The sequence below is a fragment of the Mesoplodon densirostris genome, chromosome 18 (genome assembly GCF_025265405.1).
Source record: "Mesoplodon densirostris isolate mMesDen1 chromosome 18, mMesDen1 primary haplotype, whole genome shotgun sequence".
Classification (NCBI taxonomy): domain Eukaryota; kingdom Metazoa; phylum Chordata; class Mammalia; order Artiodactyla; family Ziphiidae; genus Mesoplodon; species Mesoplodon densirostris.
In genome coordinates this window covers 43,042,408-43,060,542 of record NC_082678.1, presented here as the reverse complement: position 1 = coordinate 43,060,542, position 18,135 = coordinate 43,042,408, and the positions used below count along the sequence as shown (strand labels likewise).

The 18,135-nt window shown below is 44.0% G+C and overlaps 1 protein-coding gene across 2 annotated transcripts in view; it reads right to left on the bottom strand.

Moving 5' to 3' along the window:
* The window catches only part of MYH10 (myosin heavy chain 10), a 139,565-nt gene that overhangs the window by 45,360 nt on the left and 76,070 nt on the right, over nucleotides 1-18,135 (bottom strand). For both annotated transcript variants that reach the window (XM_060080534.1, XM_060080535.1), the window contains exons 8-15: nucleotides 17,544-17,642; nucleotides 15,623-15,766; nucleotides 15,274-15,369; nucleotides 10,957-11,075; nucleotides 10,177-10,329; nucleotides 6,085-6,258; nucleotides 3,482-3,655; nucleotides 2,639-2,753 (exon numbers count right to left, since the gene is read on the bottom strand). In XM_060080534.1, the coding sequence (XP_059936517.1) occupies nucleotides 2,639-2,753; nucleotides 3,482-3,655; nucleotides 6,085-6,258; nucleotides 10,177-10,329; nucleotides 10,957-11,075; nucleotides 15,274-15,369; nucleotides 15,623-15,766; nucleotides 17,544-17,642 (1,074 nt within the window). The remainder of the gene's footprint in view (nucleotides 1-2,638; nucleotides 2,754-3,481; nucleotides 3,656-6,084; nucleotides 6,259-10,176; nucleotides 10,330-10,956; nucleotides 11,076-15,273; nucleotides 15,370-15,622; nucleotides 15,767-17,543; nucleotides 17,643-18,135) is intronic.

Below are 18,135 nucleotides of genomic sequence, written 5' to 3'. Positions count from 1 at the left end.
ACCTGGACGGCGAGGCAGGGAGTTAAAGGAGCCTGGAAGGAGGAAGCCGAGGCAGAGGCGCCTCAGTCCCGTTCCCGCCTGTGTGCGTGTCCTGAGTTTCCATCCAGAGGAAGGCCCTGGTCAGCAAGGAACACGCCGGTCATGGTTCCCAAAGCCACCTCACTGCTGACAAGCATGGGCGGTGAGCTTGTCCAGCGGACGTGCAGGGTCACAGGAACAGGTCAGGGGCTCCAAAGGTGTTCCCCACAATATTGTTTTCGGTTGAGAAGTGAAAAGACAAGAGTCAAAAGTGGTTCACAATGTCAGAACCAGTGTGTAAGCCCGGGACCTGCTGCCATGATTCCCCAAACATCTGCTTCTCTTCTCATTCAAAATGAAGAGAGAAAATCTGTTTTTGAGGCTTGAGCGGTAAAATGCTAGTTTCCTCTGTTCCTCTTCTCCTTGGCTTTCCTTCCACAGTCACCTCGCGCTGAACTCCCCGCTTCCGGGGTCTTTCACCCCGAGCCAACAAACCACTGCCTGCTTTGCTTCTTCAAGTTCACACTGTGTCCCTACCCTGGCCCGTAAAACTACCGATGCCATGTAGTCAATGAAGTCAAATCCACCTGAGACTGGCCACCGCGTCACTCCGTGCTCCGCCCCATCCATCACCGGCCTCATTTCCTGCTCACTCTGCCTCCTGGCCCCAACCCTGCCCTAACGCCCCAACGGGACACTCACCCCGAGCTGGGATTTTCCACTTCCGTCCTGTGACCGTTCCTTCTACCGGCTTCACCCCCGCTTCTTCCACACCAACGTCACTCCTAGAAATGCCACCCATCCTTAGCTGAGTGGGTCCGCAGAAACCTACTCAGCCTCCGTGGTTAAGGCCCCGACAGGATGTGAATGTTTGTCAGTGGGTGCTGGGAGACTGCCCGGCCCTTAGCACGTGCTCAGGAAATGCTGGCTTTCTTTGTTTCTTCAACAAAGTATTATTTTTCGAGGACAAGGAAAACTGCCTCATCCTTCACGACATTTGACCTTAGCACCCCAGGAACAAGGCAGTCCCCGCGGCATTCATCTGAGGGGTCTGCGACACTCAGCCGTCTGTCCACACGTCTTACTTCCTTTGTTCTGAGATCTGAGCGGAGCCAGGAGGAGGGGTGGGCATGGTGGGCTCCGTGGGCCACACTGCCCGGGACAGCACAAGGGAATTGACTCCAGATTGAACACAGCATTTCTGATGGGCAGCGCTACTCCTTCCTCCTCTTTCTGTGACGTTTCCTGTGTCCCTTTCCCACTGACCTGTGCTGGTCTTCCCAGCCCTGTGGACCTGGTGGCCATCAGAGCTCAGGGTCCCTTTTTCCCACGCTAGATCCATTTCTCAGACCCACTCTCACACTTCCCAGAACAGGGCTAAGAGTCCCTCAGCCGCGTGGGCACCACAGACACCACCTTAGGGTCCTGCTCTCGCCTCAGTCCTCATGGGCCCCCCTAGGCTGACCAGGTCACCGCAAGTCACAGTAGTACGCAGCAGCCAGGTGAAGACGTCCATCCAACGGGAGCGTGATTAAAAGCTTCTGTTTTACTTGCTGGAAACCTAACCCTTCCCCCAATCCCTCCCTGTACACTGCCTCATGCACACGATCTCTCCCCAGGACACGTGCGTGTAGGTGTGCAGTGTGCCCACCCCTGCAGGTTCCCTCGCACTTGTTGGAGCCGATGTACGTGACCTTGACTAGGCTGTCTTTGGTAGGGTCATCATCCCCCTGCTCACTTTCTCTGTGGTTGTTCTTCTCTTTCTGTCTCTTTCCTTTTGTCCTGATTGCCCTAAGCCCTCTGATCTGCCTTCGGGGTTTCTTTCTCTCTACCTGAGGAGACGGCTAGATGGCAAGGTCTTGAGATGCTCTAGAAAAAGCAGAAGTGAGCCAGCTAACTGACAGGCCTGGCCTCAGGGTCGAAGCCTAGGCAGGGGCAGATCCAGAGCTAAACTAAGGTACTGCATGACCTGAGGCCAAGTGAAGCGGTGGGGACAACCAGGATGAAAGTGTAGAGAGAGCTAACTGCCAGAAGATGCTGGTCCCACTACACATACAGACACACAGCTGCTTTGTTCTTCTGGTACCGGCAAAATCTCTAGTCTATGATAAAATCACCAAAACCTTCACCTGAGGTTCATGTAAACAAAAGAACTATGAGGACTGACGGAAATAAAAACAACTGATCTACATGCAGATGGTCTGAGTTTATTCACCAGCCACTCTGCGTGTGTGTGGCGGGGCAGGGCACCGGGGGAGGACGCAGCTCGGCTGACCTGGACACAACACAGAGAAGACGCACAAGGCTTCTCAGGTTTTGTATCCCAACACCCTTGGATTACAACTGCACTGGGACCAGGGTGGCCTGAGGCAACTGTGTAGTTCTTTATGGCTCTGCTAGTAGAATGTTCCTACAGCACCTGACCAAGAAGGCAGATGTCTTATTACCCAAGTTTTCTTAAAGTGGGTAAATTCCGATACAACGGCAGCCCTGCTCTAGGGAAAATAAACAGCTTTAAAGTAAAAAAGTCTACACACATCTATAAGTAAAAGAACCACATATAAGCCTTAACTGTAAAAGATTCGGCCAAGTTCGATTACAAACGCAAGCACATTCTCACCATCCTTCCAGAGCTCCGCCACAAATCTGTCAGAGGACTGATGCAGGAGGGTGGCCACGTTGTCATTCAGGGGGTCCATATTCTTCATCAGCCACTCGTCCGCCTTATAGTCCACCTGCCGGGCCAGAGCCGGGTGCGGCAAGAGGGAAAAGACAAAAACAAGAAACATGTCCAGCCTTAACCTAAAACGTTCACAAGACCCCCCAACCCCGGTGGAGGATGGCAACTGCAGACTCAACCCAAGATTCCCGGAGCCCCGCCCTGTTCCCTCCCCAACAACCAATCAGAAGAAAGTCACACACCCTGCAGCCCTCACCCCAAATTTTACCTATAAAAACCTTTCCCCCAGGGGCTTCCCTGGTGGTGCAGTGGTTGGGAGTCTGCCTGCTGATGCAGGGGACACGGGCTCGTGCCCCAGTCCGGGAGGATCCCACATGCCGCGGAGCGGCTGGGCCCGTGAGCCATGGCCGCCGGGCCTGCGCATCCGGAGCCTGTGCTCCGCAACGGGAGAGGCCACAGCAGTGAGAGGCCCGCGTACCGCCAAAAAAAAAAAAAAAAAAAAACCTTTCCCCCAAACTATCGGGGGCTCAGGGGTTTTGAGCATGAGCCACCCGTTCTCCTCGCTTGGCCCTGCAACAAACCTTTCTCTGTACTTCCCTTGTTCCACCCCCCAAATAAGTTCATAGAACAATCCAAAAAATGGGTTGTCTCGAAGGAAGTGCATTTGTAATATGTACTATATTTAAGGGTTTATAAGTGTGTATCAGCACATTTGTTACAACCTTCATCAAATGCAGCAAAATCTCAAACACAGCACTTTTAATGGAGTTCTTTCACTCTTACCTTCCCTGCATAATGTATAATGCAAAAGTCAGCTTTGTCTTTTAGTTGACGAGGTTTCTGAAACTTGGAGTGGGACCCTTGCTCTTGAACTAGTTTTTCAACGAAGGTCTTATCTGTGGCTTTAGGGAACCAGCACTCTTCATCCAAAAGGGCCAGCACGCCAGGAGGGTTAGCCTGATAACAGAGGCAAGAAGAACTGACACGTTTTGCACGTCACTGTACATATAAGGATGTTTTCCACCAGGTTTGGCAGTTTAACTTCCAAAACAGTTAGAGCTTCGTGAAGATCTGTGCAAATCAAACTGCTAGGGTAGCAGGTAATGCCAAATCGTAACTATCATGCAAACACTGAGATCTCAAACTGCTCAAGAAGTACTGGTAAGAACATGGATGACTACTGTATCTCACAAACTTATAAAAAACTAATTCCAAGTAGATAACTCTCCCAAAAGTAGCAAATAAAAGACACCAGAAAGGAACTGAAAGGTGTAGAGACAAAACTGAATCTTTATATTCAATGACTGGCTGGATAAATTGTTATAAACCCTCAACTAGCTGGAATGCTTCAGACATTTTATACCCTAGTCAATTTAAGTTTCTATTTAAGTGATGATTAAATAAAACGAGCACTTCACACTTGGTGAAATATTTAAAACTATTGTTAAGTAGAATATATGGAAGGTGATGAAAGAAGTTATCAATTACTTCATTGGTTTATCAACAAATAAAATAGAGCCTTTATTGCACTCAACTAGTTCACTGAAAAAAGCCTTAGAGACTTAAAGACACGGAGACATAAGATAGATTAGTGGCCCAGGGGCTGGGGGAGGGGAACAGGAGTGATTGCCAAGGGTAGGAAGTTTCCCTCTGGGATGATGAAAACGTTGTGGAATTAGACAGTGGTAATGGTTGTACAACTCTGTGAATATGCTGAAATTCACTGAATTACATACTTTAAAAGGGTGAATTTTACGATAGTGAATTATGTCTCAAATTAAAAAATGCCCAGAGCTTGCCTTTCTCTGGGAGCTCGGAAATCAATGGAACGACGTCTTTTTTGGAGGAAAGTGGGGTACACATGAAAGCTAAATGAAATATTTAAACAACGATGGCCTATTTTATAGTGCTTCAGGGGTCATCGTTTATTGCCATACTGCAAATATGGCAAGTTTCTGATACAAGACTGAGCGTACCAATTCTAGGGCACAACAATGAAATCAGCTTTTGGAATAAATCTCTTAAGACCAGTTTTCCTCAACTCACAAGGCCTTTATGTTTACTGCAGAAGAGCTGGCTCTGTGCAAATATTGCTTAAAAAGTAACTGGAGGTTCTAGTTAAACATGAATGGAACAGTGTAATACTGCGGTCACAGGAAGGCAGAGGTTAACAGAACAGAGCAGGTAGAAGCAGCTGAGAGAATCCTCCCCACTCCAGGAGCCCAGGACTGAGACCCTTACTCCCTGGCTGTCTAGTTTGTGGCCCCTCTACCTGAAAGGATTTACGGGGTTCTGAGCTGCTAAAAGAACACTATAATCTAAAGCCACTAGGCTTAGGTGATCCTAGGGTCCAGGATGGCATTTAACCCAATTTACCCCACTCATTTGACAACTTTGAGAAATGAAGTTCTGGATTAAGATAAGTGAAACACCCATCTTTCTGCCATAATTTTTACATTTTTAATCTGTTTCAATGAAAATATTTCTAAATTCTGAAAAAGGAGCCAAATATAGTTTAATCTTTTCTAAAGGACTAAGTGACAGCATGATTCAGAAGATCCATGATTTTGTCTCCTTTTTATTTTTCCTACTTCATCTTTCAGTGTCAAGATCTCTCATCCCTTTTCCTTTTCACTGGGGATTTCTAAAGAGCTTTAAGTTTGGGAGACCATGTTTTGTCTCGTGGTCAGAGTACTGTAAGAAGCCAGGCGGGGCCTGGGTTTGTGAGAGATGAGGACAGATGCCCGGGACAGGCAGGTGCCCCGACAGAGTCGTTTTAGCTATTTTCCTTCTGGAAAAAGTTGTCCTCACTCTCCATTTCGAAAGGACCTACACTGGAACCATGATGCCGTGTCATTCTATATGCTATAGTTAAATTCCCTATGATTATAACCTCTTACAAGGTTTTGAAAAACCTTATAAAAAAGCATCTTTGTACTTATGAGGATAAGCTTTAGTTACCCCCCAGAATGGATTTGCATGACCTGTCTTATTCCCAGCTAGACACGGCGCCCCTCTATCACCTCAGATGTGTGCTCAGGAGAGCCCCACACCCTTGACACATGCCGAGCGCTGGAGTGAAGGCAGCTGCCGCCACCACCGTGGCACCTGCGGGCAGCGAAGGACCACGTCTGCCAGCACACGGCCCCACGCGAGGACAGGATACGGCCGTGAGAAAGGACAGCTCAGGAAGGGTCTTACTGGCGTGCTACTCACTTTTCAAATGGATATTTCAAATGGGCATCCCTTTCCTAGGAAATTTAGACTAGAAAATTATCTTAGCACCCACGAGACAGGATAATTCCCGTCTCAGTTGATGGTGAGAAAAAACTCAAGGCACCGCCTGAGCAGGAGCCGAGAGCCAGAGGGCGGGGAGAGGATCTTACGGGTCTCTCGATGAGGTCGATGCACGGCTGCAGGTCCAGCCCAAAGTCGATGAAGTTCCACTCGATGCCCTCACGCTGGTATTCCTCCTGTTCCAGGATGAACATGGTGTGGTTGAAGAGCTGCTGCAGCTTCTCGTTGGTGTAGTTGATGCACAGCTGCTCGAAGGAGTTCAGCTGCAGGTGCCAGGAGAGCCACGTTCCAAACGGGGGGTGGGGTTGGGGGAGGGATAATGAGTTAGCTCGTTCTCAGAAAGTTCTCGAAGCGTTATTCATCAGGTCTTGACTACCCTACTGAGTCCATCAGGTGACAGTGACTAAACCGAGGGGGGTCTCTCTTAAACTCTGTCACACTCACACACTCACACACACACACCCATATCACATTACTGCAAAGCTAAAATGAGAAAATGATAAACTTAGTGTGCTGAGTATCTACAAATAAAACCATTTTGATTAGCGAATGGTTAATGAAGAGAAATGAATAAATGAGAAAGAAAGTGAGAAAAAAGAAGAGAAACAAAGAGACTTGGGAAGGCCAGAGGCCAAGGAGGCAAGCGCGTCTCCGTGAGGTCTGAGGGTCCAGAGGACAGATGGGCTGCGGCCTCCTCTGCCACCGGCTCCAGAGTGAGTTAAGGAAAACAATAATGAAAAAGAATAATAACCTTTTCATCTGTTACAGACATTTCTTTTTCCCTCTCTGTGAAATCTGCCCATTTCTCTATTGTGCTGCTGATGGGATGAAACATGGATGGATGAAGTAACAGGGATAATTTTCTTAAAGCAGTCGCCTTATATGAGAAGTACTCAGCCTTTTCTTCTGCTTCTATGCTGTCCACACAAGTACCATGGGCCCATAAACAACCTCTTTCATTATAAAGTGATCTGTAATTAGGGAAGGTTTAATCAAGCCCCAAAGAATAGATTTATTAGTCTGAAAAAGCCATTCCAATCTTCCCTGGGAGGTGTCACACTCAGCGTCTTAGAACGAGGTCACGCTAGGAGGGCCAGGGCAGAGTCTGCCGTGTTCAACACCGTATTTCTAGGGACCCACATCAACACCTGCAGACCGCCCGATGGTGCCTGGTTATGTTTATGTGAATGGGTTTTGCTCTGCCTTAAGATCATGAGATCTTAGTGCTCTATTTAGCCTGAGCTACTACATGTGATGGTATTTTTCTTTAACGGATTTCTAATTGTCTTCATATTTAAGCTACCAACTGTATTTTAAAATAATCAATTTTTAAATTGGTAACACATGGTATAAAATTAAAAATGTACAGAGTTGCACTGAGAAGTTCACTCCAATCACCCACTTGCTCTCCTATAAGCAACCACTGTCACCTATTTCTTGTGATCCTTCCAGAAATAGTCTGTGCACTCATAAATGTGTGTTACCCTGATTTTTTAAAAAACTTAACTAAAACTTTTTTTTTACTGTGTATATTCATGTCAAAACCACACTTCTGAAGTTCTACAGCTTTATAATGTTTTATCTCTTAATATCCTCTTTTCATTTCTTTTTCAGAATTTTACTATCTATACTTTAACTTATTTTTCAAATTAGTTTTAGAAGCAGGTTGCCTAGTCCTCCTCTACCCCTTGAAATAGGTTTTAAACAAGTATGTTCACTTTAAAGATAAATTTGGGGGACTTCCCTGGTGGCACAGTGGTTAAGAATCGGCCTGCCAATTCAGGGGACAGGGTTCAAGCCCTGGTCCAGGAAGATCCCACATGCCGCAGAGCAACTAAGCCCGTGCGCCACAACTACTGAGCCTGTGCTCTAGAGCCCGTGCGCCACAACTACTGAAGACCATGCACCTAGAGTCCGTGCTCCACAACAAGAGAAGCCACCGCAATGATAAGCCCGTGCACCGCAACGAAGAGTAGCCCCCGCTCGCTGCAACTAGAGAAAGCCCAAGCACAGCAACAAAGACCCAATGCAGCCAAAAATAAATAGATAAATAAATAAAATAAAATCTATGCTCTTCTTTCTTGATGTTAAAAACATATTTTAAAAAAAAAAGAGGGCTTCCCTGGTGGCGCAGTGGTTGAGAGTCCGCCTGCCGATGCAGTGGACACGGGTTCGTGCCCGGTCTGGGAGGATCCCACATGCCGCGGAGCGGCTGGGCCCGTGAGCCATGGCCGCTGAGCCTGCGCGTCCGGAGCCTGTGCTCCGCAACGGGAGAGGCCACAACAGTGAGAGGCCCGCGTACCACAAAAAAAAAAAAAAAAAAAAAAAAAAGATAAATTTGGGGAAGATTTACATCTTTACAATGCTGAATTTTCTCATTGAAGAACAAGCTATATTTTTACATTTAAGTCTTTCATTTTTTCATAGTTGCACTGTAAAGTTGTCTTCAACTAAATCTTGCCCATTTCTTCTTAGGTATTTCATCTGTTCTTGTTGGCAGCTGGAAGTGGGGGTCTTTTCTTTCACTGTATCTTCTGATTGTTTATATACAGGAAGGCAACAGACATGCAATTTTTTTTTTTTTTTTTTTTTTTTTTGCGGTATGCGGGCCTCTCACTGTTGTGGCCTCCCCCGTTGCGGAGCACAGGCTCCGGACGCGCAGGCTCCGGACGCGCAGGCTCAGCGGCCATGGCTCACGGGCCCAGCCGCTCCGCGACATATGGGATCCTCCCAGACCGGGGCACGAACCCGTATCCCCTGCATCGGCAGGCGGACTCTCAACCACTTGCGCCACCAGGGAGGCCCCAGACATGCAATTTGCACGCAGCCACCTTTCATGTTTTTTTCAGTTATTCACAAATCAATACATACATATTAAAGCAATCTTGGGGCTTCCCTGGTGGCGCAGTGGTTAAGAATCTGCCTGCCAATGCAGGGGACAAAGGTTTGAGCCCTGGTCCAGGAAGATCCCACATGCCTCGGAGCAACTAAGCCTGTGCGCCTCAACTACTGAGCCTGCACTCTAGAGCCGCGAGCCACAACTACTGAAGCCCGCTCACCTAGAGCCCGTGCTCCACAACAAGAGAAGCCACTGCAATGAGAAGCCCGAGCACCACAACAAAGAGGGGCCCCCGCTCGCCACAACTAGAGAAAGCTGGCGCGCAGCAACGAAGAACCGACGCAGCCAAAAATAAATAAATTAAAAAACATAAAACGTATTAAAGCAATTTTTTTTTAGTGGCAGTTTGGGGGATAAAACTGCTTATACCAGTAACAGTTCAGATTTTATGAGGACAGACTTATATAGTCCAAAGGGGTTCATTTTAAAACAGGACAATTCAGTATCCAACTGGTCAAAGCATCACACTGATCCCAAGAAGTATTTAATTGAGTATTTGTGCCTTGCTATATAGTGTCTATCAAAGGAGAGATAAAGATACACATTTTTGGGAGACCAAAATTTTATCAACGTTTAGCAAAACCACAGCAGGTATGTGACTACAAACCTTTGAATGGATGGATGGTGAGTGTTTGAAGAAATCTCGTCAGATTAGTAATGAAATATATTGAGGTGCATCACCACATCCTGTGGGTGTATCTTCAGAACACACTCCACTATGTTTCCTCATCTCTTGATCTCACACAGCTGCTCCTGACTCGCGCTCAAGCCAGTGTCATCGGGCCGCCAGGCTATGGCAACGCCATCCTCCACGGTCTCCCTGCTTCTGCTTTTCCATCTCACGCTCCATGTCTCCAGCTCCTCTGCCTCTCTGGTCAGCTACATCTCATCCCACTGGCTTCCTAGCAGTTTCTCACATCTGACAAATTCCCTCCCATACAGGACCACTGGACCTACTCTCATTATGCTGGGGCTTCTTCCTGAGGCCGGGGGCTTCCCGCGCTCCACTCCTACTGCTGCAGACACATCTTCCACAGTGGCCCCCCCCAATTCCTTCTATCACAGCCCCCCCTCACTTCATTATCCAAAATTCTGAGAATTTTGGGTTTCTGTCACTGAATGCTTGACTCTCTACCATCAATAGAATGGCAGGGACTGTACCTACTTATCTACCATCATATCCCTGGTGGCTGGCACTGCAGCTGGTACAGAGGGAGCCTTAAGTGTTCTTTGTTAAAAGAATAAACAGAAGGAAGCAAGAGCAGGAGGGAGAAAGATATACCTCAAAAATCTCAAATCCAGCGATATCCAGGATTCCAATGAAAGATGCCCCTTGCCGTTTGGTCCTATCCAGAGCTTTATTGATGCGGTGCACGAGCCAGCGGAAGAGCCGCTCATAGGTAGCTTTTGCCAAAGCTTCTACTGCAAAATCTGCCTGTAATTAGACATCAACCTTTTACTCCGGAGATCATCTCAACAAAACACTAACAGCTGTTTGATGGAGGGAGTTTAATGATCTACAGCGCCCGCCAAAACCCTAAAAGGGCACTTACTGCTTAATCCTCTCTGAATTTTATACATCAACAGAGGGTATTAGTACAATTAAATGTAAACTGGAGATAATCAATGTAGGAAATGGCTGAAGATGCCCAGTAAAAATAAACTCTTCCCTCTGCCGCTGGGGTCCTAGGCAGCGTATCTGCCCAGAGTCCACCAGGAAACGGGTGAATCCGACTCCTGCATTCTTGGCGCTGTCTCCCCTCCCCCCAACAGGGACAAGGGAGCAAGCAGGGCACCCCCTGTTGGGCGGGATCCCGAGGTACATGTCCTGGGGAACATGGACGATCTATCTACCTGGGGAAAACTCAAGGCGATATTTCAGATTTCTTTTTTTAACAAGTCACCGCTAAAAATGTTCTGAGATAAAGTACTCAATTAGTACCAAGAAACATCCATATAATAGAGCTTCTATTGATTCAGTTGGTTACATGCCCATCGGAAGGTCTAATGGCCACGGTTATCATTCAAACAAATGTGTGACAGCAACTGATGTTAAACTTACTTGTTCTTTGGTCTGTGCTTTCTGCACGTAGTCTCGGCCGACCTTGATCCGGGGGGTGAGAATAGCCCGGGTGAACTCCATCACGTTCATGCCAAGAAGATGGCAGAGTTTCTGGGCAACTAGAGGGTAAAAGGTCTCCTAAATACCAGGCTTCTACTCATGATCGAGTCACAATATATTCAGTCAACACTTGAAACACTTAGTAGTTATCAGATTATTAAGAAATTAAATATAAGGTATAAGGCTGGGCAAGTTTTAGGTCTGATGAAAACTACCTTCATCCTTTCAAATTAATAATACTCATCCTTAGGCTATATAAGAGACGATTAGTCAGCAATTACTTATTCTGGGTAATTTAATGCAAGTTACTAAGTCTTAGAACCCATGGATAATGCACAGAATGAGAAAAATGGTGTTTAAAATAGTTTAAATCATCATGTTACCGAGACAACTTATCATGCCCATGTAGTGATCCTAATAATATTTTAGTAGGCAAGAAGCCTAAAGGTTATTAAAATTATTTGATTTCTCGGCTCACATAAAAAGCTGCTAATTTTGTTACTGTTGATTCTCACCAGCATTAGGGCACCTTCCTCAGCAGAAGTTCACTGTCTAATGTCACTAAGGTCCAACAAGTGTTCCAATTATTACAATAAATGTTTGATTAAGTGTTAAAACAACAATAAAATTCTATAAGGGTAAGTACATTTTAAATCACGTTAGAAGCATAACCAAGTTCTTTCTCAAAGACGCACTGCCTCCTACCCCCCTGGGATCCAGGTGAACTGTCGGCAACCTAGCAGCACCCTGGGTGGGCAGGGCAGGCCGTGCCTCAGGGAGCACTTCCTCTGGTTTGTGACTCTTCTCGCCAGCTTTTACCAGCTGCCCTCCTCAACCCCTACATCCTGCCTCCTTTTAGTTAACCTACATATGTTTGCTTGTGTGCACGTATCGAATGGGAAGTTGAAAAATACAAAGAAGCAAAAGCAAATTGCCTACACTCTCTTGCTTTATCATGATAAACATCATTTTAGCAGCGAAAAAATAGACTTTATAGTGTGGTTATATCTTGGCTTACTTTCCTCTACCAGGAAAACAAGTTCCCTTATAATTGCATCACATTTTCTACTTCTAAGCCTTATTATCCTCTTATTTGCCATTTATGCTTTTTTAAGAGAGTCATATTCAATCTAAAAGGTAATAATTTGCCAATATTGCTCTGAAGGCAACTCCAGGGAGGCGCGTGTAAATGTTTCAGCATCACTGGAAATGGAACCATTCATCCTGATTGCACCCCGTGGTCATTTAACATGTGCCTCCAGCCTCTGTTCTCCTGCAGATAGATAGGTGGTTAGATCTGGCTGTCTTTTTTTGGTTTTCGTTTTTGTTTTTGAAGAAGCAATAATGACCCTAATTTCCCAGCTCTTGCTTGGTCTGTTTGTGATTGTTTTTTCAGATTTTATCTAGTTTCAAACTGCCTTATATCCGAAGTCCAATAATCAAAACGTGCTCTTCCTTTTGGTTCATTATTACGTTTGTGATAAATTTCTGTGATTAAATGTATTTTTTTCTTTCGAATTTGTGGTGCCCTGGTACCACTGGTTAACAGCTATTTGCTATATTTACCTTATTCATGGGGCGGAGAGTGGATAAGGAGGAATGTGCTATAGAGATTGGTATGTTTAATAAAGATAATTTTACTTTTAGTACTATAGACAATAGTAGAGAATAAGTCTTTTTAAAGAAATGCCTCTTTGGTACCAACATGTAAAAATGCGACGGGAAATTAATGTATAATAACATATTAATAACCTGATGAAATAAGCCAGTCACAAAAGACAAATACTGAATGATTCCACTTCTACGAGGTACCTAGACTAGTCAAATTCATAGAAACAAACTAGAATGGTGGTTGCCAGGGGCTGGGGGAAGGGGAAATGGGGAGTTGTTTTAGAGTTTAAGTTTGCAAGATGAATTCTGGAGACTGATCGCATAATGATGTGAATATACATTACTGACCCGTACACTTTAAAAATGGTCAAAATAAATTTTGTTATGTGTAATTTTATCACAATTAAAAATTTTAAAAATATCGATACCCTGAAAAACGCTGGTAAGAGAAAGTAGAAATATCGCCAATACTAAAAGAAGTCAAAGTGTATATGCTCACTTCAGGCCCTTATTTTTTAATCCTGAGTCAAGCATCAGACTGAAATATTTACAAATGAAATATCTGGGATTTGCTTTGAAATAATCCAGAAAAGGGGAAGTGAGAGGTGGTATGAATAAAACACGACAGGCCATGAGTTGGTGACTGTCTACGCCAGGTGACGCGAATGTTGGGAGTTCCTTACACTCTTCTCTCTTCTCTTAAATGTTTAAATTTTACTGTAATTAAAAAGTACAAACTCTTACACACTGCAACAGAGCAAGTGTTAATTAACCACCACTACCTAATATAGGTAATAATTTGAGAAAAATTATTTATAGAGTTGTAATTTTTTAAAGCTTCTCATACAATTAGAAAGAGATTTATTTTACTTTCATTACTGGTGATGTAGTGAACAGCAGTGAAGCAATGACACTGGAGCCATTTTAGTTTTTTTTTTTTAAAAAAAACAGCTGTTCTGTAAATGAAGCAGGAAAAAAGGAAAAAGGAGGGAAGGATGGAAAGAAAAAAAGAAAGCTAGAAAGAGATAAAGGAAAGAAGAAAGGAAGAAAAGAAAGGAAAAGAATGGAGAAAAAACAAAAAGAGGGGGAAAGCCTTGCCATTATGAGACATTTCCAGATTTTCAGGGAAATTTTCAAATGCCAGTCTATAAAATCGTATGAAAAATAACAAATCAAGGGCATTAAAAAAAGAAGGAAAACAAAACCAACCATTACAAGCTAAAAGTTATCTTAAAATAACAAGTAGAGGACTTCCCTGGTGGTGCATTGGTTAAGAATCTGCCTGCCAATGCAGGGGACACGGGTTCGAGCCCTACTCCAGGAAGATCCCACACGCTGCAGAGCAACTAAGCCCGTGCGCCACAACTACTGAGCCTGCACTCTAGAGCCCGCGAGCCACAACTACTGAGCCCACGTGCCACAACTACTGAAGCCTGTGCGCCTAGAGCCCATGCTCCACAACAAGAGAAGCCACTGCAAGGAGAAGCCCGCGCACTGCAACGAAGAGTAGCCCCCGCTCGCTGCAACTAGAGAAAGCCTGTGTGCAGCAACGAAGACCCAATGCAGCCAAATAAATAAATAAATACATAAATATTTTTAAAAGGTGAAAAAAAAATAACAAGCAGAAAACCTATCACATTATATTTTAAAAAGTAGAAACACACTTGGCTGCCTTGTCTTTCAGAAGGGTGACCTGATTCTCTTCTACCTCTAGGTCAAGATTTCCAAGCAAAGTTACACTAATACATTTCTTGTTCTAAATCTTAAACTGCTCGATTTTAAGTCTTACTTAACCACGTGAAAGCTATATAGAAGAAGTTGGCCCAAATGACAATTAAAATACTTTGACTGAATGATACATTTCATGATCCTGGAAATCTAAACATTTAAGATGAGGTGCAAAGGCTTTGTCAGGAAATGGTGGTGATGAGGTATCAGGAGACGGACAGGTCCCTGAAAAGGGTTACACAGAATTAAATTAATATTGGTTACAACAAAGAAGGCCGATTTCCAGGGCAGAGACTGTGATGCATGTCAGCCTTCACTGGCCACGGTGGATCCTGTGAGGCAGGATAACGTCCTCGGGTGATCAAGCATTGGAGTCAATACACTGATTCCTCAGTTTTCTTTTTGTCTCCAGACCTTCGGAAGCAGACCTCATAAGGCTTGCAAACACATTTTATGGTTCACAAACTTCTGTCCTTGACCCGTGTGAATTTCAATCCATTTTCGATATTTAAAAGCTTGAAGATTTCATATTAAAATCTAGGTTTCCACCTTTCTTTGAAAAATCATTTCTAGTTGGCAGCCCTGGGCCTATATTGCTGGCAAGGAGAAAACTGGCTATAGAACCTAGCAGCTGCAGCTCCCTTTCAGATGAGCCCTGTGGTCTCTGCAGCCTGTGCCCGCTCCCACCCGCCCAGTCCTAACGCCCCATGGCTAAGGCAGAGTCTCCACTGCCGCGTCTCACCCTGCACCCCATTCTCTTCCCTCCTTTATGGAATCAGACTGACCCTTACTCCTAGGCACGTGGAGTCTCATCGGAAACACTTCAGGAGGGCTTTGATGCTTGCGTTGTAACATGTTTTTGGAGAACACGACAACAGACCACGGAAATAGAAATAAAATCAGTATTCATCAATTTACCTGTATTCTCCGGCATGGAAGCTTGATCAGTGTTTCGCTCCTTTTTGAAAGAAATATTTCCAAACTGTAGCACTGAAGATACCACTTTAAGCATTGCTTTATGTTGATATAAAAAGAAAAAAATTAATTAAGATACTGCATCAAAATGTAGCAGAGACATATTCTAACTTATTTTGTGCTAAAAATTAGCTATACAAAATTTTTCAGTAAGACAAATCTCAGGATTTCATAAAATTACAGGCAGTTCCCATTAGTTTCTCAATCATTTTCTAGTTTAGGTTATTTATCCCCAATTTATAAGTCTTATGAAAACTGAGCATCAGAATCTTATTAGAGAAATCACACATACACAGAATCTCTTCGTGGGAGAAGCCCATTATATGCATTGCTTCCATTGTCTCTTGAAAGTTATCTTTGTCTTGCTGTCCCGGAATAGGAATATAACCATTGGAGAGAAATCTGTAGTTATTAAATCCTTCAAGGAGCAAATCAGCTGAAAGAAAACATAACAGAATACAACATAATAAATAGTCAACAACAGACTAAAGCACATCCCCACCTTCAAACTGCACCCACATGGCAGAAGAACATCCAACCCATCACCACCACGTACTCCTTCTTTCTTTATATGCTCATGTTAAATACACAAACATAAGACAGTTTTCCATTATCTGTACAATGAAGGAAAATGATGATATAAACAACAAACATCTAAACAGGGGCTTTTGGGAACAGCGGTTTGTATAATATTATATTTGAAATCAGAAGGCTGGGGTATGATAATCTTCCAGATAACTAAACTTGATTTTCAGACTTAAATATTTTAGGCATCTTTTGAGGGAAAGCTTTCAAACCCATATTCTATGTTCCTATATTAGCAAGGAGTTTATAGCAAACACTGAGGTCCACGTGAAGACTGCATGGGCTTAGATAAAGACTTGGATATGGAAGGTGTAGAATATGGACCAGGTAAATGCTGAGCCCAGATAATGCCTTGAAACTCTTTCTCCAAGTCAGTCTGTTTAGTGGTACATTGCCTCTGAGAGTGCTGTCTGACACAGTAATAGTCTGACAGGGTATTATAACGGATACTCCCACTGACTCTATACTTCAGGGTCCATGAGTTAGAGAGAACTTAACTGACTCCTTCAAGAAATGTGTTCTTAAGAGCAGAAGGACGTTCTCAGGAGCACTCAAAATAGTAAAACAGGTCGTTATCCCTTCAGCAGATGTTATCACGTGCTCCTAGCTTTCTGTGTAACTGGCTCTGCTGCAGAGGATTTCTCCCGATCACCCCCATCCCTTAATTCTTATTTACATCACATTTAGCTTCTACCAGGTATTGCTTGCTTTTTTTTTTTTTAATCTCCTTCTTTTAACGGTGTCTTTTTTTTCCGATTCATTACTACTTAAGAATACCTGCCAGTCTGAAAGCCTGAGGGTTTTCTTCCCTTCAGCATTACCTAATGTATAATCTTGAATTTTTAGTCTCTCACTGGCAATTACTCTATTTACTTGCTGCTTATTATTATTATTATTTTTTCCTTGCAGGTCTTTCTTTAACTGATTTCTGGGTTTAATGCTTCCACAGATGACCTATGGTTAACAAAAGCCTAGACCCCAGATGAGAAAAGTATTACTGGGTTTTATATGTCTGTTGTGATATCTAAATAATATACATACTAATTCTAGAGAAGAAGCATGGACTTTGAAACTCAGAAGAAACTGGAAAGTTGTGTACCTTCTCCCCTCCCTCCTGACCCAGCAAAACTCTGACCCACAACAGAATTTACTTTTTACCCTGTCCAACCCTAAACCTGTGATTCACAAAATAAATAAATAAAAATCCGCACAGGCTCTTTCTAGTACTACTGGAAGCATAACACATATTCAGTTGTAAATCTAGGAATACACATGTTTATTCAAGTTAATTTTATTAAATAAATTTATTTTTTCTTACTTTTGTATTTATAAACTTTGAAATGGAATGTGTATAAAAACACATCATTTGTCTTCTAATTTAAAATTATTTTAAAAGAAAAGAAACAAAAGTACAAAAGATAATATAACGCCACCTATATGCTTGCCACTTAAAGCACTGACCCCATGGCTTGGAAATTCAACATCATTTTCCTAATTTAACCAGCTAGAATTCTGGTGTATGTGTATAAATCTGTTTCCCAAAACTGTTCTCTTTCTCAAAAAAATTGTTTTAATATTAAAAAAGATACTCAACTGAATATAAAAGAGTAAAAAACTTTGTAACTTACACTTCAGATGTTCTCCTGCTCCAGATAACAATTGGTAAAAGATATGAAAAGTACGTTCATCTTTTGCTTGACGAACAGCACGAGATTTTTCCAGAAGGTCTGAGCAAAGGAGGTTAAGGGTGACACTGAAGGCAGAAAAAGCCTTTTAACATCAGAATTACTATCACAACTTCACAAATAAGGAAACCAAGGCACAAAGAAATTACTCAAAATAACACAGCTGAGACTTCCCTGGTGGCGCAGTGGTTAAGAGTCCGCCTGCCAATGCAGGGCACACAGGTTCGAGCCCTGGTCCAGGAAGATCCCACGTACCACAGAGCAACTAAGCCCATGCGCCACAACTACTGTGATCTAGAGCCCATGAGCCACAACAACTGAGCCCACGTGCCACAACTACTGAAGCCCGTGCGCCTAGAGCCCATGAGCCACAACAACTGAGCCCACGTGCCACAACTACTGAAGCCCGTGCGCCTAGAGCCCGTGCTCCGCAGCAAGAGAAGCCACCGCAATGAGAAGCCCCCGCACCACAACGAGGAGTTGCCCCTGCTCACCGCAACTAGAGAAAGCCCACGCGCAGCAATGAAGACCCAAC